The 22,342-nt window shown below is 35.8% G+C and overlaps 3 protein-coding genes across 5 annotated transcripts in view; all 3 read right to left on the reverse strand.

Annotated features, from left to right (window-relative positions):
- LOC108779856 (nuclear pore complex protein DDB_G0274915) overlaps positions 1 to 1,616 on the reverse strand; it is a 3,571-nt gene extending 1,955 nt beyond the window's left edge. The window contains exons 1-6 of one of the 3 annotated variants that reach the window (XM_018547374.1): positions 1,345 to 1,616; positions 955 to 1,140; positions 842 to 869; positions 403 to 574; positions 178 to 264; positions 63 to 90 (exon numbers count right to left, since the gene is read on the reverse strand). In XM_018547374.1, coding sequence (XP_018402876.1) covers positions 63 to 90; positions 178 to 264; positions 403 to 574; positions 842 to 869; positions 955 to 1,033 — 394 coding nt within the window. In that variant the 5' untranslated portion in view covers positions 1,034 to 1,140; positions 1,345 to 1,616. Of the gene's footprint in view, positions 1 to 62; positions 91 to 177; positions 265 to 402; positions 575 to 841; positions 873 to 954; positions 1,265 to 1,344 lie in introns of all 3 variants that reach the window. The other 2 variants (XM_018547372.1, XM_018547373.1) reach the window with 2 other exon arrangements.
- A 1,547-nt stretch (positions 1,617 to 3,163) lies between these two features.
- Hml (hemolectin) lies at positions 3,164 to 19,111 on the reverse strand. The gene is made up of 29 exons (XM_018547340.1): positions 19,054 to 19,111; positions 18,720 to 18,872; positions 18,352 to 18,479; positions 18,091 to 18,250; positions 17,884 to 18,011; positions 17,702 to 17,797; positions 17,190 to 17,545; positions 16,440 to 17,028; positions 16,067 to 16,351; positions 15,528 to 15,958; positions 15,028 to 15,289; positions 14,703 to 14,942; positions 14,399 to 14,624; positions 14,124 to 14,329; positions 13,683 to 14,048; positions 13,171 to 13,509; positions 9,973 to 13,094; positions 8,438 to 9,810; positions 7,046 to 8,244; positions 6,441 to 6,794; positions 6,014 to 6,127; positions 5,714 to 5,935; positions 4,986 to 5,269; positions 4,594 to 4,872; positions 4,250 to 4,510; positions 3,994 to 4,146; positions 3,741 to 3,841; positions 3,452 to 3,621; positions 3,164 to 3,354 (listed from the first exon to the last, which is right to left on the reverse strand). Exons 1-29 carry the CDS (start codon positions 19,074 to 19,076, stop codon positions 3,164 to 3,166), a joined length of 11,811 nt encoding a protein of 3,936 aa, XP_018402842.1. The 5' UTR covers positions 19,077 to 19,111.
- A 1,025-nt stretch (positions 19,112 to 20,136) lies between these two features.
- LOC108779833 (glycoprotein-N-acetylgalactosamine 3-beta-galactosyltransferase 1) lies at positions 20,137 to 21,605 on the reverse strand. Its single transcript, XM_018547341.1, has 3 exons — positions 20,946 to 21,605; positions 20,551 to 20,852; positions 20,137 to 20,370 (listed from the first exon to the last, which is right to left on the reverse strand). The coding sequence occupies exons 1-3, from the start codon at positions 21,574 to 21,576 to the stop codon at positions 20,137 to 20,139; spliced, it is 1,167 nt and encodes a 388-aa protein (XP_018402843.1). The 5' UTR covers positions 21,577 to 21,605.
- Between the last annotated feature and the right edge of the window lie 737 nt (positions 21,606 to 22,342).

Consider the following 22,342-nt stretch of genomic DNA (forward strand, 5'->3'; position numbering starts at 1 on the left):
CCCCCCCCCCCTCAGGAAACATGAAATATTTCATGCTGTATGACTGTATACATTTGACTCACCTTTTTGGCCACTTCCTAAAATTTTTTTCTGTAACAATCATATCATTAAATATATTTGAGTATTTAATCAATTAATTAAAACAATTACATGGAGAATATCATGTCATTAACATACCAGCATTGTCATTGTTTCTCGCGTGGGATTTTTCAGCACTTCCCTTTTTGCCTTCATTTCTTGACATAATTGTTGAAAGTGTAGTTTCTAAAAGTATAGTCTATTATTTGATATATCTATAAATATACTTTCATGATTTATCTAAGCAACAGATAAATTTTTCTTTTGAAAATCCTTTTACAGCTTTGTGTTGCTTAGGTAACTCTTAAATATAAATCTACTAACCGCCTGTTCACCCATGCCATTTTTTTGTGCATTATATGTCTCCCACCGAACTTCCTCTGGAGATAAATCCTCCATACCTGGGATACAGGGACGTTCTTTAAGTGGAGCGAAACATGATAGCAACCACTGGCCACCTCTCTCGGCAAAAAGTACTTCCTTAGCCACCAGAATTCTAATGTATACAGATATAGAAAAGAAATAAAAGATCAATCTCAAGTATATAGACTTATGAACATAAACAGAAGCTCATAATATACTATAAGAAATAAACTAAGATCCGTCTGTTGGGCTGTGTGATTCCACAGCAAGACGGTGACTTGCTAACACGAACTACTAACAATAAGTACAGGGTCTCAGTTCGAGTCCCGGCATCGTGTTCGAGCGTCCAACATATTTTCTCGACCCAGCTCTTACAATACAAACTTATGTGAATACTTACACAATATCGTCCTCGGTTTTAGTATTGCCTGCTGGAAAAGTTAAGTTAAAGTTAAAGTAACGTTACTTGTCAGTTAAATAGCAAAAGTGTATATATGTTAACATATTCCTTACCAAAATGATTTATATGTTCGAATTGGCAATATTGACCATAACGGCAATTGCCTTGTCGATAATATTTACAGATAACCATTGTATATACTGCAAAGATGCAAAAACTTGAGGAGTACTTTATTCCAGCGTTCCTTCGTGAACGTCGTTCCTCCTAAAACGTACAGAGCATCGCTCCACCATCTCCCCCTTTTTATAAAATACAAATTATATTTTAAAAAAATAATCTTATGCAATAGTTTTATGTACGTATAGGCTATGTTTACACCGTGCGCTTAGTCCGCGATCTATATGATAGGTATCTTTGTTTAACCTGCAGGATAAAAAGAACATTTATTGTATGGGCCGCGGTCTAAATGCACGGTGTAAACATTTAGTAGTTTTGTAACCTACATCAACTTATATTATGCTAATGTATTGTTTTGGTTTCTTCCAGCTTTTTCCTTCATTCTTCTTCTTCTTCTTCTTCCTAGTTAATAGCTCCTGCCTCCCTCTAATAAAGTATGTGGAGGCACGGCCACATCACGTCAATTGTGGATTACGTCTTTGCCTTTAGTAGGTACAGTAACGAATGATGCAATGCCCGCGAAAATGGTGTTGCTCGAACGGACACCGAGCACCTGCGTCTACGACGTCGTCATGTCGCAATTGGTCGCAATAACGAACAAACGAGACGAGCCTCCGCATTCCGCGGACACTCATCAGTATTAATGAGGTTCAATGCTCAGTCGAAGTCGGCAATACTTTTAAAAATATAAAATAGAATACACCCGATCCAAAAACGCGTCCGCCGCAGTCGAGTGGTTCTTCGGGACTGTTTTTCTTTCCTTCATTCATATGTATACGAAGAAACACTTGTAGCTCCGTTCATAATTTTTCAGGAACTATGTGTAACAAAGTGTATGTTAGATTTGGTCGATAAAGTAATTTGATTTCGATAATCTGCAATCTGTTTAATATTCATAAATTATTAAAGAAATAATACTATTTTGCTGGCACTTTATCGAAAATCAAATAAAAAATATATAAATTAAAAATTTATTCTTTTTTTAAAAATTTATTAATTTTTAAATAATAGACACATTTATTCGATGAATCAGCAGATAATTATTTTATAGTTATTCGCATAAATGTGCAAAAAGAGTTGACCTCTAATGTGCAAAAATAATTTTTCCACCCTAAAAGTGTGTACATGTATATATTATATTTATGTAATACGTATATAGTTATAATTATATTTTTTGTATGTATAGAATCGATTAAAAATAAAAAATAAAAAGATATGAATCGTACGTTATCTTTTTCTTTTAATTTTAATTCTTTAGAACTCTATAAAGAATACATGTATGTGTGTATGTGCGTGTGCGTGCGCGCTGTATATGTAGTGAGTGTGTGTGTCTAGTTTTCCTATCTCTATCAAAATTATATTTCTTTATTGTTTATTTCTATTAGTATAGAAAAAATAAAAAGAAATTGGTTTTTTTACAATTCTAAAGAATTATGTTATTAAAGAGTAAATTAAATTGAAATTTTAAACCTGAGAGAAATAAAAATGAATTAGACATGTCAATCTAATTTTATATCTTTCTGGAAAAGCCAATCTATACAGTGGTAGATACGGATATAAGAAATCAAGTAATATATATTTTATAGTATATCTATATATAAGTATAAATATAATTCAATGAATGTCGACTAAATTTTACCTGTATGCTCGTTAAATACGCTCCTGGTTAATCAGAATTATAATGAACGAAAGATTAGTAAAATATTTATAGCCGAAGTAATATTTTTTGCAATATAAATTAATTATTTACAGATTTTTAATATGTTATTCAACATTATTAAGATCCAAGATGTTATGAGCATCAAAATTGTTAAATTGACAGATAATTTAACTCGTGATATTATTGCGGTAATTTCGTAGAGTAGTGTGTTTCAAGACCGAAAAATTGTTCGGCGCGCGGTTTAAAAGACTACATATGTAATATATAAATTCACACGAAGTTATAATAGTACCTAAGATCCAGCTCGATCGTTAAAGGCAATTTCTAATTGGTTGTGTTTCTCACATGTACAGTCCTATGAGATTACTTATTTAAATATTAAAATATTTATTCTTCTTTCATATTAAAATACAGGAGAGAATATCTTATTTAAAAGTACATGAATATAAGAATAAACGATCAAGCAAGCATATATTGTTTAGAAATTAACCCTTCGTCTTAGTCTTCCTATTTTCGTTCTTAACATTCAAAGAACCACAATTTTGACAAGAACAAAAACGCGGTACTGCCAATTGTTTCTTCAATCTTCTTCCGTTTTCACATATTAAATTGGCAATAATACCCATGTATTCCTTCACTTGACAACATTGACAATCATTTACTTGATTCCAATTTTCTATATAAGGAAAGATAAACAAGATAATATAATCGAGCTAAATATTGTTACAAAAAAAATAGAATAGAAAAAATTTAATTTAGTTTTGCATTATTACCACTGTCTAAGAATGTTGAAGATTGGCATGATCCACTGCATTGTTTAATACCCTCAATAGCATCAATGTTTTTACATTTTCCATGTAATGGATGATTCACAATTAGCATACCTACAGTACTATTTGCATTCATGACAATTGCTTCACATGTTTCTGAAGAATAATTATAGATAAGGAATTAATTGATTTTCATTATAAATAATTAAAAATATACAGTATTATTTTTCAAATAAATAAAAAAGGCTTGTTTTTATTTTTCTTCTTACCCTTAATCTGATCTTTTATATTATTGCTCATATTACATCGTTTGCAGCATTGATCATGATAAATCGATTTATCAGGGCAATTTGTTACATCTGGGCAAACAATTGGACTCATAGCAAGAGAAAGCTAAAATCAATATGCAATTATACAATATATAAAATTTTAAAATTAATTAATTATAATAACGTATATAATTAATTATATATAGTTCGACTTTCCGAAAAGATGCTAGTCGCATCTGATCCAGAGGTATTTACTCTTCCTGAAAGATAACTTGCCTGTCCGTTAGTTTCCATGCACATGTAAGTAGTACAATTATCATCGGACGACCACGTCATGCCAGGCGCATACAGAGTATCTTCGAACACACAAAATGCTTGCTTGCATTCCCCGCAACATTTACCATCTTCTGGTTCTTGATACGACCATCCCTTAAGGGAATTTTTTTTAGATTTTATCAATACAATATCAATGAAATATTTTAAATATACAAAAAACACTTAAATGTAAGTACATATAATGAAATGTTCTTACTTGAGAACACTGTTTTGAACACACTTCAACTTCTTTACGCTTTGTTATATTCGGACCATCCACACATGTCTCGATGATACAGCTATCTGTGAGAGATTTCCAAGTTTCTCCAGGTTTATACAATTTTCCATCATTAAGACAAGCTGTTTTAACAATTTCTGGACAACATCTTCCAAGAATTTTGCGTACTTCTATTTCGAACTCGGATTCCACTTGCGGATCGATTTCTGGGCAAGTTTCAGTACTTGCTTCTAGATACACCTAAATTTGAATAACGATGTAACTAAACGAATTCATACAATTTTATCAATTAATAAATATTTGGATTTCGTCAATAATCTTACACTTCCATTTGTTGATTTGCAAAAATACGTTGTGCAATGATCGTTAGAATACCATTGTTCTCCTACATTTTTAAGCGTGCCTTCTATAATACAAGCAACTTGGATGCATGTACCACAGCAATTAACACTAGTATCTTTAGATGGTTGATATTTGTATCCATAATCACACGCGGTATCACATTCTTGAACCTTATTCAATACCTGAATACTGCTTGAATCTTTGTTGCATTGCATCATAAGACAAGCATCTTCAATATTAGGCTTCCAACTTTCGCCAATCTATAATAATAATTAGCGATATGAATTATATTTCTATAATAAAATAATTTATTATAAAATTATATTTTTATATTAAAAATAATGACGCATACACTTTAGTAAGTTATTCTTACATTGTATATTTTGCTTTTCCATTTACAAGCAGTACGCTCAAAGATTGGACAGCATTTATCATCTAATAATATTTCTTCCAGTACATAATCATCTACATCAGGATGTGCGCTCATACTTGAACACTCCGTAGATAAACAATTTGTTTTAGGACCATCATCCGAATTCTCACACATGCACGTTTTGCATTTACCGTCCTTCCATTCTTCGCCAATTTTTTTTGCTACCATTCGTTGTTTGCCTTTTTCTTCGTTATTTGTATAAAGACAAACATCCTTTGGCGGCGCTAATGTAAATATGAAATAATACAATCAACATTTTTATTTTGTAGAATTCATATTCTTTTGACAAAAATATGCGCTGTTAAAAATATTGATATCTTAAAAAGATTTATGTCAGTTTAAATATAAAAAATGCAATAAAAATAAAGCGACAGAACTCCTGTATTCTTAAAAATAGTAATGAAATAAAATGAAGTAAAAAATATGAACGATCTTAATAACATGGTATATACAAATGTATTCGCAAATTTGACATATTAAATTGTAATTGTTTTTGAAATAAAGATTGTATTGCACTTTAATTATTGCGCTGACTCCTTACAGCTCTCTTTTTATACAAATGTTTATGTCAGTTTAAATTATGTTACAAATACTATATTTTTTCATTTTCCAACGCATACATATACATAATTTAACAATTATATAAAACAACAATATGAAAAAAATACCGCATTCGTAAGTGGGACAGCAACTGTCTAAAAGCATCGTTGTAATAATGTTATAATAATCCGGACAGATTAATGCAGAAGGACAGATCTTCGGATCACATATTTTACTTGGTCGTGGGCAACAACCAGATGTATTCATTACATGTACAAAACCAGGCTGTAGTTGCTCAATTTCATTTGTAAAATTATCGAAAGTAGGACATTCGCTTACAGGCAGACATTCTGAAATTACATACAATATTATGTAATTTGCAAGAATTAGATAATAATAAGAGATGCATACAAACATGTTATACATACGACATATAAATTTGTGACAACCATCAGCATCGATAATCGCTTTCATTGTCTGGCCAAAGCCACATTCTGGCTCCTGTGACTCAACACATATTGTAGGCGCTGTCGGCTTTGGAGCTAGAGAGACATATTAGATTATAAACGGATACAATAAAATATATTGCTGTTTATTAAAAAATTGTAGCATCAGATAATCTTTCTCACGACTATGTATTATATTATCTAAAAAAATTAATAAGATGTCAATATGAGCCGACATAAGTTCTTGTGTAAATAAAACGTAAATCTTTTATTTTAATTAATCATTAATTCATTTATAAAATAAATTTTACAACCAAAAAACATGCAACTTTAATAAATAAATATTGTAAATATATATGTATACATTAGAAATTATACATATTTTTGCATAATATTAATGTTAACGTACCACATAAATATTTAGCGCAACATCTCTCGTTAGTTCCATTGATGAGTATAGGTGTCATATCTTCCTCACAAATCGTATCCAACACAGGACATTCCATCGTTTGACAGTTTACAATCCCATCATTGCAATTGCATTCGGTGCATTTATCTGGATGCCAGATATCTCCTTGTACATGACCATGTTTATCACAAACGAAACAATTCTTCTTCAATATACAGGAATCGTTGTGGAATACATGATCTACTGGACAAAAACATCCTTCGATAAGATCTGACGCACACTTAGAACTGTCTGAATGGCTTATGGTGTCACATGTTTCTTTACAGCTAGATCCGCATGCCTGGTAGACAAGATCTGTGTGTGGGCGATAAATATATTTATTTAAAAAAAAATAAAACTTTTTCACAATTTGTTTCAAATTGATACATACAATTTTTATCATTAAAAATTATTTTTTAATTATTATTATTTTATTTTTTAAATTGAATATATATGTATATATAAAATATATATTATATAAAAATTATATATTGTATTTATAAACTTTATAAATACAACATTTTTTTATTCAAATTCAATAATTAAAATATTAGACAAAAATTCACCTTTAGGACAGTTGTAAGGACAGATTTCGTTAGTTCTCCAATCTAGACATAGACCAGCTTCCGAACACTTCCTTGCATACATCTCTAAGCTGTCGCAATAATTTCTGCCAGTGCATAACGCATCGTGACAACAATCTAAATATGGTTTTGGATCAACAATGCTATGACACTGCTTAAACGTTGCTAAATCTAGTAGAAACTTCTTGCAGAGATCTTCTTCTTCTCGTGGAGGCATACATTGAAGTTGACGATTACTGGAACATGTTTGATCGCTCCAACCCAACTGCATCAGCAGATCTTCGACCAACCAGGATTTACCAAACTCCTCAACGTCATTGGTGATCTCTCCATTACGTTTTTCAAAACCACTTTCGGCATCAGCATTACAATTGCCGCACAAACCCTCAGTATCATCGCTGAAAATATGTGAAGGTAGTTTCAAAGTAAATGCGAAGTTCTGTTGAAAGGTAACAAGTTCCAATTGGAACGACGGTATGAGCAAAGTTACATCTCCGGTCGACATTCGATCTAAAACAATCCATGTACGGTTGTGCGGGAACTTTTCGACCTGGGAATCGTTGATTGTCACCCGTAGATCTTTCGAACGATCCGCTCGTTTAATTTGTACTACATGCTTCTCATAGAGCAGAGTAATAGCTTTTGTGCATGTGCCGGTATCACAATATTCATTGGTGATTAAGATTTGATATGCACGAGCATCTTCCCGACTCTTTGCGTTCTCCGCGACATTTCCCGAAAGTAGATAAGTGCAATTACCGGCGAACATAAAGCCCTGACGATTGAAGTCGATGAATTTGGCATCGCCAAGACCATCGCATACGCAATCCCGACATTGCGCTGGCGGCACGCACTCATCATTTCGACGCACCAATCCATCCGGACAGAAGCAGCCGGAAAAGCAAACGCCTCGCATTGACGGACACGGTTCCACTTCGTGCAGATTGTCGCAGGTGATCTCGCACTTGCTGCGGAAGCAATCCCGATGAACAAACGGTGATGGGCAATTCGCAGGACAATCATAAGCGGTTCTCCAATCAGACAATGGATCAGCGCCAGGACCGGTGACAGCTTCGCATTCACCAATGAAGTTGGTCAACAAACGACACCGACAGTTTTCGTAAGAACTGTTAGAAGTCTGCAAACAAGAGCACATGCTCTCCACACAACCAGACACAAACCTATAATAGAAATAATAGTATCTTATTATTTTACGAAAAAATATATTTAAAAATATGTATATACAATTTGCAAAAAAATTTATTTATTATAGTTCAAACTTTGTTTAATAAATTTTACAAATTTTATACTCCCAATACTTTAATTGTTTAAATTAGCAAATTTTTATCATGTTGAATATTTATTAAATACTACCTGTCGACGTCGACAACTGCAGAACACGCTTCTAGTAGTATGGGACTTTTCACGGAATTGCAAATGATCCAAGACTGTTCCTGAACGTCATGTGGACACACATGTACATCGCATTCCGTGTCTTCCATCGCCCAGCTGTCTCCAAATTGAACGGTGCTTCTCGCTTGTGTACCTTCAGGGGTCTGGCGATCATTCGTGATATCACCGTCGAAATATCCGCATAAACCATCTACACGACCCGCCAGTTTAGTAGTGACGCCGATCTTCACATTGGTACCCGAGTCCCAGATCACCCAAAAACCATAGCGATGCGAGACAAAGATGATCTTGTCGCCCGTGCGCGAAAGTTTGAAACCGGGTAATCGATTTCCGAGTCGCGCAATTTGCTCAGCCGTGAAAGTGTACTCGTCAATGTCTGCGTGTAAATCCGAATAAAGCACGATTGCGCGCTCATTCAACATCACCACCAAGACCCGTGTGCAGGACCGCTGTCCACGCGAGTCAGTGCATTGCTTCTCCAGCGTAATATACCATTCATTACTATACATGTCTCGGGCTAAAATATGATTGCAGATATCGTACTTGTATTCCATGTTATCGAACGTATTGAATGTTCGACCTGTAACGTTGCAAGTTACCTCCTGTGGTGGCAAAGGTCGGCAAACGTATTTGGGACACTTGCGCATCTTGTACATGCTCATTTTTTCGTATACTACTTCATACTGCGGTGGACAGAACACCTGTGAACATTTGTCAGGCTTTTTCCCGTTTTGATAGACTGGAGGTTTAGCGGGCACACAAATAAATTCAGGACATTGAATGTTCTCTGTTGCTAATTGATCCTTCATTGGACGTTCATGGATCGGATGATAGAAAGGATGCTTCTTGTATTCCTTAGTCTTCGCAAAATGTTTCTGACCTTTGGATTTTACATTCTTAACATTATAATGTGGCTTATTGTGTAGTTGAGATGTCTGCTTGAAAACTAGTCTGTAACCAGATGGACAGATCGGTTTCTCGCATGGCAATGGACTAACTTGAGCGGGACTGATAGTCGTGACTTCTTGCTTGATTGTTGTCGGAGATTCGAATACAATAGGTGTCGTAGAAATTATCTTTGGACAATCTATCTCGTCATCCGGACAATCCTGAATGCCGTTGCACCATACAGTCTCATTTACACACACATCGCTCGTGGGACAGTGCCTGGTGCCTGCTGGGCAAGGTTTGCACAGACAGGCACATAATTCACCGACAACAGATCGCAGGCCTGGTTCCAAGCAAGGCTCACACTTCTTCGGCAAACAAGCAGCTGTTCCGCCGAAGGAACATACGCACTGTTGGCAATCGTCCGTCTCGTACATGCTACCGACCTGTAATAAACATTATTACAACTGTCGCAACTTATCTTTAGAAAATTTACTTCAAAACTTTAATAAGCGCACTATTATTATTATTATTATTATTATTATTATTATTATTATTATTATTATTATTATTATTATTATTATTATTATTATTATTATTATTATTACCGCGTAAGGTACGTGTCCGACCATACAAGGACATTCACGCTTTGGTACGCACGATTCCCCGTCCCACCAGTGAGGATCTTCGCATCTGCAACTTTCGCCCTTTGACGTTTGATCAATTCCATCACACACATTGCATTCTTGATTAAACGATGTCATCGTCGGTTTGATTGTTGATGGCGTCAACAATGACACAGGATACGTTAGATAACAGCCCAGGATTTCGACTTTCAACGCAATATGATCGTGCCACTTAACGGGTTGTATCTTTAGGAACGTCGCGTGTAATGGTCTCTCGAAGAAATTCGTTCGCTGGCTTTCTGCGTCGAAATTGCCGAGAAACACCTTCTCATCGCCATTTTCATCGACAACTGGATTCCAATAACGTTCGTCGTTGCTGTAAAATATTTTGTAAGCGGTCGTCCAAGCGCCATCGCCGCCTTTGGTTATGACTCCAGTCAGATTTCGAGCTTCTAGGAAGTTGAACTGAACGTATTGATGAGGATTGTCTAAAGCGGCACGCCACGCACTTTCCGTGGATAACCGAAGATATTGAATCAGCTGTGGCGAGCTTGACACTGAAATTTGTTGCATAATCATCAGCCCATTATCCAATCCCATTGAATCTTCACACATCGGTATCACAACCTTTTCGGAAGTTGTTTTCATTGTCGTTAACATTGCGTGATCCTGACAACCCAGCACTTCCATTTTAATCACAATCCCATTGTGCCATGTCAGAGGATTGATACGAATAATCTTCGCTTCAATTGGTTGATAGAATATTTGCTTCACAGATTGAACTTTGTCAATGGGTCCTCTAAATACGCGTGGTTGTTTTTTATGGTCGAGTACATAAGAGAAGGTTTGGGCGTCCTCCGAGAAGAGCACCTTGTAACTAGTTACAAATTTGTCTTCAGAAACGCCACCTTGTAAAATCACTCCGTAAATTGGTTCAGGTTTATTAAACTCGATGTTAAGCCATTGATCAGTGTTCAATATTTCAGGTTCCCAGAATTTCTTAGGTAGTAATAGTGTTCCTTCCATGTACACTAATAAATCCTCAGATTGTAAAACAAAATTCCTATTGCCGCTAGAACGGATAGTTACTTTTTCTCGCAGATTTTGTATCAGCGGTACGTAGTTGGCATCATTACATTCCGCAGGCGGAGTGACCGTGCTATGAAGAAGGATCGTTTGCTCATTGATGGATGACCCGGTGACTGGTAATGTTTCCCAAGTATTTCTCAAAGTCGTACTGAGCAATGGTTGTGCGGTTGTTTCCGGTCCTCTTCCAGTTCCTACTGTCACTTCGTGACCCAATATATCGCATAAAGTGGTATCACAAGTGTAATAATTATTGATACATTGGCAGGTCTCACAGTCAGATTCTTTCTTGATGGCACCGGGCGCAACCGAGCCTCCATCATGAGACTTACAAGAGCAGTGATTCGCCTCCACGCAGGCGACACCGTCTCTCCAAAACTTATGCGAAGGACACGTCGGTCGATCGATCGAGACGCATCCGGAAACGCAATCGGTATCTTCGTTGCAAAGACCTTGCATGATCAGAATATGACGATAGTACTGACACGCCCTAGAGCACTGTATTGCGCATTCACTCCATGTCTCACCTTCCTTGCACACCTTCACAGTTGATACTATCTTTTCCACTGTGGTCAGCAACGTGTTATTGTAATGACTGCTACTATTGCTCCACTCGATTCTGCCACTGGCTTGCGTAGTTCCTTCGGATTCAACTGAACATTCTGGTCGTGTACGTAGAACTTCTGTTGGCCAGTCGCACACGTGAGTCTCCGAATTGTAAAGAGTACCAGGACTACATAATCTTTCCATCAATTCATGTCCCGTCAATGTAGGAACGCATTGATAAAATAGCTGACAATTCGTCGGATGTGGCAAATTGGGCTGCGTGACGTCACATTCTTTTTCTTCAATCCCCGTACTAATCTCCGTTATCGTGTTTTCGACACCGTGCGTAATTGGTTCAGAGCAACGACACAATACGCTAATCTCGAAATCCACGCAAGGAAGTTCCGGGTGCGATTGACAATACAAGCCACGCTCTAAACTGCATTCCACATCAAGACCGGTTTCCTTTGGACTTAAGTGTTCTTTAACAGATCTACATTTTATGTCAACTATGTGCTCCCTGTCGCAAACTGCAAGTCCGTTTGCGTTAGCAAGATCCATCGACTTGGGCAAGGGCTCGACGTCCAAGAATTTCTTCCCTTTTACCGCTGGATCCTTGTTAATCCACGTGGTCCAGCCATCTATGCATTTTTGGGGCTCCGCCAAGGGCACAGCAGTAGTACCAGCGATAATTATGTTGGTGCAGGCTTTTCCTTTGCAAATCACCTTACCACGACTGCAAAAGCAGCTGTGGCAATCGTCACTACTAACTCTGTCACCTTCATAATATGTCATCCTATCGAGTTCGATGCAGAAAGGTTTTGCACACGTCGATTTGGGTATACATTCTGTGTAACTGGCGTTTCGATACACTTGGCCTTCGGGACAAGACTGAAACTGGCAGCCCTCCACACATGTATCTTCCGCACATAGATGCGAGCCATCTCTTACGATCATAGAATTATCGCACGTTTCACGCGGACAAGTCAAAACACAAGGCGAATACGTGCTACATTTTTCGTCACACTGCAATGGGCAGAGTTGTTGCGTTCGCCATTTTACTGGGACACCTCGTGCATTGCATTCGTGCGCATACGCAGCCAATGCTGTACACAGGCACTCACAATCGCCACCAGCGTCACAACTACATGTGTCGAAGATACAGTTGCGCAGATATGGCTCGACCTCCACTTCTGAATGACACGGTGAAAACAACGGTGACTTCAGCACGTTGCACTGCCGTAGTGACCATAGCTTACGTTCTAGATGTAGCTCGCAGGCATCCTGCACATCCTTCGGTTCGGGACAGGACGTATCCTTTTTCCATGAGTCCCCAAACAGATTAACAGAAACCTCAGATATCCCGCCAGATGGTGTCTTAAAATCGTCTTCGGCGTTATTGTTGTAATCGCCACATAGACCCATCGTGCGACCCTTCCATTCTGGACTTAATCGTATGTAAACTCTGGTACCTAATCAAGAATTATCAACAACTCTTTTCAAGAATTCAACTAATATATATTGAAACAATCTATGCACAGTTCTTACCTTTATCCCATTGCAACACCAATGCTAAATCTGGTACATCAACAAATACGAAGAGACCAGTGGACCTTATAGATAATCTCTTAAAAGGTCCTTTAGGTAACTCCTTCCCTTTTGTCAAAATTAGCTCTTCCTGTTGTTCACCACTACCAACCGAAAGCTTGATCGATTTCGAGCACGCAACTCCATTTGTACCGCAGGGTACATTCTGAATCGAAACATCAAAACAATCTTCCTTATTCAAAGCACTCTTCACCAAGACGTAATCACATACACCTTGAAAATCATATGCTTTACCATCAAATGTTTTATAATGCGAGTCACCCCATACAGAACAAACTCCTGTAAAATATTAGCAATATTCAGCATAATAATGTGATGTAATAAAATAATAAAAATAAATCAAATTCCTTTTTATTTGAGATATTTGTTAACAAAAGTCGATGGACAAAACACACAGAGAAATAATAGATAATTAATAACATAGAAAAAAACTAGTATAGAAGAAAAATCACCTGCGCAAGTTCTGTCTGTGCACTTCCATTTGGTGCCCTCGCACGTGCAAGTGTTACACTCGGCTTGTATAACTGAGCCTTGTTTATAACTCTTTCCTCCATGATGACAAGGGCAGTCTTCTTCTTTAATGCATGCACCATTTGGTGTATCTAAGACGTATCCGGATTTGCAGACACAACCAGATGTGCACACTGACGGCGTCTGTTCGCTCTGTATGTGCATGTTGCTGCAAGTTTTCTGCTCCATCGGCTCACAGTCTGTCACTTCTAAATGCTTGCTAGCCTGGCAAACGGAGAGTAATTCTGTGACCGGTGGATACTTCCGAATTTCATCTGGCATTGCTAATCGGCACTCCCATATAGCACCTGTAGAACCAGCAAAAAATATAATTTAACATTACGAAATATTACCAAGAACAAACTAGCACTTCAAGTACCGACCTATACAAGAACAAAGCTCTTGTCCCTTATTGCCTGGACGAACTTCTCGATAATTAGGCTGGTATTCGCGACCTGCATGTACGCAAGGACACTGAGCAATTGGAACGCACTCGCCATTCGCGTCTAACGTCTGGTCTTCTGGACAGTTGCAACCTTCTACACATTCCTGCTTACAATCCCGATAAAAAGAGATATCCGCGCACGATCTGCATCAATTGAGTGTAATACAAAACATCTTGAAAAATAAGTACATTGAATGCATTATAACGTGCTACCTTGTGCAACTGTTTCCACAAACTTGATAAGTCTGTCCGCCACTACAGTGAATTTTACATTCGTCAATCTCGGAGCGCCACGAAAGCTTCACGCCTAGAGCCGCGCAATCTTTTGCATATGCTGCTAATATAGGGCAGAGACACGATTTTATATCAGCCTCGCACGCGCACATATCGTACATGCAGTCTCGGAAAAAATTCGTCGGATCGACATACCAATGACAATCTAAAGTAACAAGAAAATAATGAGATTCTTGAAAACTCTTTAGATATTATAATTGCAATAATAACATTTTACAAGTACCTGAAAAAATATCACTGTATAACTTAAAACAGTGCTCGTGCGCGGTCACTCGCCTTTCAGAATTTGATTGAGACTCGCAGGGATGATGTACGGGATCACTCTCGGGCTTGTCAATGCAATATTCACTTGTCTTCCATTTATTGGCGAAGGCGATCGTCGCAATTTCAATATCACCGTCAGGAGTTATAAAATCATCATTTTGATTTTCGGTAAATGTTCCACAAAGTCCTTTTGTTTGATCTGAATTGTTCAATTAGAAAGGTGTTCTTTAAAGGTATTATAACATTGTTATTATAATAATAAAATGCAAGACAAAAAAGGTTACCGTGAAATTCAGCAGGGGCGTTAATGTAAACACGTGATACACCGTCCCACCACACTTCTAACGCGTTTGGCAAATGAATCACCATGAATATACTACTCGCAATTCGTATTCGGGCACCATTAAAAAACATTGGAAATTTTGTTACTTCATCACCATTTATCGTAATCTGGCGATTCTGCTTTAATTTTATAGAGGTGTCCTTAAAAGTGAGTGTAACAGTCTTGACGCATGATGGGGAGCCTGCAGAAGCAAAGCCCATGTTCTGAAATAAATAATTAATTAAGATTAATAAGTCAGGGGGGAAATATGTAATAATTTATATAATTGATAAAAATATAACAAACATAACTAATACGAATACAAAGCCTATAACAGTCTACCTCGGATCTTAGTTGCTTATATATAATTTCGCGTGAATTTATATACCAATATGTGTAGTCTTTCTAAAGTGCTAAAAATATAACATATCAAATTTCTTCAATAAAAGAGATTTCTCTAACCTGAGATATTGCTCCGGAACACGCAACATTTTCACTTTCGATCGTATAATTTTCTCCCTTCATCAAGTAATATTTGCATTTTCCCATAAAATTGTAATGCATGCCATCAAACGTGGTATAATGCGGGTCACCCAAAACGGCGCATCTAGCACCACATTGTATTTGCGTGCACACCCACTTACCGGAAGTGCACGTGCAAGTGTTGCAGCCCTTCGGCACGCTTGTGCCTGGCTGGAACAATTTGCCCCTCAATATGCACGGGCACTCCTCCGGAGCGACGCATTTCCCTTGGGTTTCTAAGGTACCCGGCGGACAGAAACAGCCCTCTTCACACTCAGAACTCTCCCTCGTTGCTTCGATACTGGAAGTACAAGACACTTCTACCTTTGGACCGCATGACATGTACACTCGTCCACCGTCGCAATTAATCGCTACAAATAATTGATTTAACAATTAAGTAAAACAATTATCTGTAAATAATTAAGTATATATGTTTTATATGGGTAAGTAGGTTTATAAAATATTTTTTATTGACTCACGACAAGTATCATCATTTCTCCACGCGGTTAATTGCGCAATTCCTTTGTGAACGCACTGGCGGATATAAACGTCCATCGTATCACAGGCGCATTTTCTTTTGTCTTTGTGTTTGCACGCGCAATAATTCCACAAACATACATCAGTCAGTTCAGAAAGATTAATCGTGTCGGCGCAAGCCTTAAATTTATTGTTAGAGAGCAACTGGGTACAGAATTGGAATGCATCATGAGCAAATTCGTCTCTCGATTCACATGCATGTTGTACACTTGGATCATCACATGTTTCTATAAAATGAAATACGTCGTAAATATTTTATGTAAAATTATAGTTCAGCATTTACAAGGTACGGGCTGAAAATATAATTGTCATTACCTTCGAAACTTTCGACGCGCCAAGAACTTGCCAACGCCAGTATAGTTCCAGCGTAATTTCCACTCTTCATTAAGAATTCATCGTTTGGATCATCGTTCATAGTGCCGCACAAACCAGCCGTTTTGTTCCACATACTCTCAGAAACTTCAATCTGCAATAGCAAGGCGCCGTCCCACTTCAGCTTCACGCCCAGCGAGTCGAGAGAGACGAGGATGAAATGCGCGGACTTGTCCACGTGCAATCCAGGCAAGTATATCGGTATCGGCAACGATCGTTTGTTGGTGGAAAATATTGGCATACCTGTATCATCATTGCTGAGTACGTACTTCTCACCGCCCACGAATAGTTTCACGATCTTGGAGCAATGATGATCCGATCCGGTTTTACAACCCGGACCATTTAATACTATGATTGTACAAACGTCATCTTCAGTATCCCAGAGAAGCGTGTGCGAGCAGTTGCTGTCGAAGCTATAGATTCTGTCATCGAAAGTTTTGTAGTGCGTGCCTCCCCAAGTGAAGCATGTCTTAGGTTTCGGTCGATTCACTTCAAATACCGTTATGCGATTATCGTGGTTATTAAATCGAATCTGTAATGTTTCATGAAGTATAAATTAATCATATCATTTTTACTTTGTTAATTTAATAAAGATAAACGCAGACTCTTCGCAGTTATCATTTTAATATTTATTACGATTTTTATTTATATTAAATAAATCGTATTTTCGTAAATGTGGAATGTATTATTTACTGGATGTGAAGATGTATTGTTGCGGTAAACCCTGTATTTTTCAAAAATGTCTTCAGAGTGTTTTATTTTGGTGTCATAAACATTTTCCATCGACCAGGAGTAATTCGATTCTCGTACGTAGGTGTTGTGGAATGTGCCATGTGAGATAATCTTGATGTTATTTTCAATCTTGCATTGCGGTACAGGCTGCGGTTCGAAGATTCCTTTATCGTAAGTGCAAGTATAAATCGAGGAAGCTGGAAATTCGAATTGCACTCCTTGTGGACAGTATAGTGTGCAAGAATATGTGTCACCAGAATCTCTGCAGTGATATCCACCATTGAAGTGTAGTTTTTCGGCATTACAAACATCGGCAGCTGCCAACCATATATGTTCATTAGATATATAATTTGCAAAAAAATAAATTATAAATATATAATACAACAGACTTATTTAATAAAATTTATTTCCAAATATATATCTTTTGTTAAATAAAACAGAACTATAAATTATAAAGATATTTCCTCATTTACAGTATTGACACTGAGGTCCTCGATAATCCTGTGGACATTGGCATACATTCATTGGCAGACAATTGCCACCGTTTTGACAAGATGGATCGCACACAGCTGTAGAGATATAATTACGTTAAGTGTATACTGTATGTATTTAATTTTTTATGGCGTATAGAGATTGAATGATCATGCACACGTACGTTCGCAATCTGGAATTGAAACCCAATCGCTTTTAGTTGGCATCCAACTTCCGTCCTTACAAATGAGATTAGCAACGGATGAACCATCGGGAAAAATGAAATTCTCCATGCAAGATATAGTGCATGTTCTTAAAAAAAGAAATTGTTTGAATTAAAAATTTTTTCTCTTAAAAACTGTAAAACATTATCTATAAACATTATACTCACTTCGCATTACATCTCTTATAAGCATTGAGTACAGGTGGAGAATAATTTAGACACGGTTTATCTTCGAATTGGCACTGCGGACCGGTAAAGTGTTTGGGACAGTCGCAATGATGAGGTGCAACGCATATTCCATTATTTTGACATTCCGGCATGCAGATCGCTATAAAAGATTTAATGTGTGATTTAGATCGCGAAGATATTTTATTGTCTTTCGATTTTCATCATATATAAATTAAATTTAAATTCACTTTTGCTACGTACGTTCACAATGTGGTACCAAATTCCATTCGGTATCTCCAATGTGCCATTCCTTATCGACGCAGGTGATCGTTAGATGAAACGCGCCGTTCGGAAATTTATAGTCCGGCGCACAACTTGCGGTACAGCCACTATTTACAAAGATTACAAGATTTACAATGTTACATCTAGCATATTTGTTTACTGTTTTGTCTTAATGCATTTCTGTTTACAAAATTAAATATTTTATAAAAAACTTAAAAACTTTAATTGCAAATCTAATACTAAAAAAAATTTGTCGATTAACTTATCAGTTTAAATAATTTAGACGTAAGAGTCAAAATTAATAATATCATCTTTATTTGAATTTTATTTGAAGTGCTTTTAAATACCTGTCCAAAGAACATTTTATTTTGCCGTTCACAGGCGCACTCGGTCTACGAGTACAACCCCCTGCGAAGACGCGTCTTCCTCCTTTGCTGCTTTTAACATTATAAGAATCTCCGATCGCTGAATCCGGTGCATCTTGTAGCATAGCCTCTTCCCTAATACAGACACGAGAAAATTTATAAATAGAGATAAGATTTTTAAATAATTCGCATAATTTGTTGAAAAATAAAATGCAGTTATGTTTTAGTTACATTTATAAAGAAAAATTTTAGTTAAACTCTATAATATTATAGAACATTATAGATTACATAAGAAAGATAAGTATAATGTACTAACTCATTTACATCTTGCGCGTTCATGTTCTCTGAATACCCATTTCCTTGTCTTATATTGCTTGCAAAAATAATTAACACGAATAAACATCCAAGTATCTGCAACGGCACCATGGTACCAGCACGATATAATTCTGCGTACCAAAAGTTTTACATTTATATCTTGGACAAAATGCGTGGACTAAGTAACACTTTTAAAAAGCGTAAATCGGAGTACAGCCCTTTTATATATCTACCTCTAGAAGGAAACGGATAAGTGATAAGCTCAAATTACACGATAAACGAGAAAGATGAAAAATATAGGTCAGCCGGTCGCGAATCAGACGATACATACGAAATATTTAAATGTAAAAATAATCCCGTATCATGTCCGTGATAGACATATAATACAAAGAAATACGTATTATAAAAAATATTTAACATTTATTATATTTATAAAAAGTTTAGTTATCTCCAAAATTTCTTCCTTCCATAAATGTTTTCTTTCATTATAACAAATCTCTGAATCTATGTATTTTACACGCAAGGTTAAGTTTATTTGAAATGAATGTAACATGAATTAAAGTTAAAAAAATGTACTTATATTTTTAAATAATATACCAAGTATATAATTGCTTTTTTATACCGTTAATAATCATAATTATTAAATATGTGATAAGTTACTGCGAAAACGTTTTAGGAACATGATTAACTTATCACTTTCATTCTAAACGTTAATGAGCTTCTAATTAGCTCGATAAAACTTTCTGAGCTTAACAAGGGAAATAGTTTTATCAACCATTTCTGATTAATAAATTACCCAGAACGCATAAGCCGATTAATTATATATTACAGTGAGCGATGTTAATGCAGCTTTCGGCTTGATTTTTTTATTGACATTCACTGTCCTTTTTGCTACTTTCATAGTAAATTAAAAATGGAGCATATCAGTGTTATTTTTATTAATATACTTATTTGCCAAAGTTATATCATTTTATGTAATCATGTATACAAACAGAGGAAACATCACAAATAATCACAATCTCTTGAATTGTATATAAACTTTTTTGATAACTATAATAAACTAGCATTCTAATAAATAACTTTTTCAGTTTTTTGTACTGTTGACGACATTTTTAGTCCTACAATTATGCACTGATGAAGTTTCCCCTTTGTAACTTGTCAGTAAACAATTTAGCTGGTCTGGTGTCCGATAATTTTTAGCAATTTTTAACTGTCCTGGTTCAGAATATCTCGAGTGCCATATTTCATAATAAGCGTCGCTGGATATATCATTCAAATGCGTGATGTTGAATTCTTCTTGCAGTGCAACCTTCCAAACCTGGAACATAAATTTACGATTATTATCATGATACTTCTTTATTGTATCATATTTATCAAAAAAGACTTAAATTTAATCATATTGTAATATTACATAATTAACCTATTAATATCCGACAGAAATCTCTTTTAAAGATTATTAAAAATTAAGTTAACAAACAGCGTCAATTGTGAAACTCACATCCTCTTCACGTACTCGAACCGCTGCAGAAACATTACCAAATCGGCTTTCGTCGTTCAATACATGCAATTGATACAACAAATAATTTAGCATGTGCATCTTGTCGGGATCACTAACGCTGAAAGTCACAGATATCGGCGAACAGCATTCTCCTTTTATCGGATATACAGCACGTGTAAAATAGCTGTCCGGTTTCGCAATACCCCATAGAAGATTTTGTAAAGAATAACCATGGAAAGTACCTCTTAAGTACTGATCTCTGGTATCAGATGGACGTATATCTAAAGATGACAAATGCTTTCCTGTAAAAATAAGATAAAAATTCGATATCGCGTACACGTAAGATATCAATTAAAATTTATCATTGATATCATCATGAAATCATGTTTGTTTACCGAGATAATAATCTTCTTTCTTCCAATACTTTCCTCCTTTAATACATTTTTCTGTATTATTAAACATTTGCACTATTTTATTCAATGCTCCTCTACTAAGAACGTATCCAGATTGAGCAACATTGTAAGCCTGACCCCATAGAACCACTGGATGACCCAAATAATAGTCATGTGTATAGTCCAATGGAGCAACCATATAGCGCAAATTTTCTGGTATAATTATAGTATCATCTTTCACAAATATAATCCACTGTAATTTGTCTACTTGGTGGTTCCAAATATAATTCATAGCTTCGCACAATAGTTGCCAAGAAGATATAATTTTTATATTTACATCAATAATAGGCAATTCTGTATTCTTCAAGCGATGTCCAAAGAAATATATATTGTTGCAGCGTTTACCCCAAGTAGCCTTGATTGATTTTCCGAGCTTAAGTTTTTCCACAAAAATTACACATGTAATAGATACTTGTTTTCTCAACCAATTCCATTCCATATGTTTCTCTTTTCTGTCATCTTTTTCTTGTAGACCATACAAATACTCGTCCAAATCAATTTTGTATAATTTCAAGTTTTGTGCTGCCAACCAAGCGTGATATGTAATACTGTTAAAATTTGTTGTTTCATTCATTTTTTTCCAAAGTTGTAAAATAATCTCTTCATGACGAAGTTTTTTATTCAGGTAGTATTCAGGTTGTCGTAATGATGGATTTTGATCAACGATAGAATCGATCACAAATATACTTCTTAATAAAAAAAATAATAACGGAAGAACAAAACCAATCCCAAAACCGATTAGAAATATCGATTTCTGTTTTAAAAATCGCAAACGCATTTTTTATTATCACAATGACAAATTTAATAAAATGATCCAGTTCTATCGGAACCAATGTCAGGTAATCAAACATCAAGTATAGAATCTATTCTATACCCTTGCCTTCAGTTATTATGTTTGACCTTTATTGAACTCACTTATCTCATTAAGATCTTCTTTTGCAGATACTGTGCGTATCATTTTAAATTTCTTTGAGTCTTATTTTTTATTCTCCATATCGTTTCTAAAGTAAACTTATTCCGACAAAACTGCAAACATACAACATAATTAATTCACATATCAAATATGTATCTAACTCAATGATTATTTTATTTATTACTAATATAGTAAATATTACCTGCGATATGTAATTCATGTAGTTATATGTGTCGATAATGTAAAAGTAGAATGAAATCATCATAGAATCATCGATAATATTACATTATATATTAACATCCTATACTCCAAGCACGTTTATATTTAAAAACTTATAGATAATTTTACATTTGCAATTGCGATAACCAGTTTATATTTGTGATATTATCAAATAGGAAAAGTATTACAAAATAAAAATTCGCCAATT

This window comes from Cyphomyrmex costatus, unplaced genomic scaffold (assembly GCF_001594065.2).
Source record: "Cyphomyrmex costatus isolate MS0001 unplaced genomic scaffold, Ccosl1.0 scaffold639, whole genome shotgun sequence".
In the NCBI taxonomy this organism is placed as follows: Eukaryota; Metazoa; Arthropoda; class Insecta; order Hymenoptera; family Formicidae; genus Cyphomyrmex; species Cyphomyrmex costatus.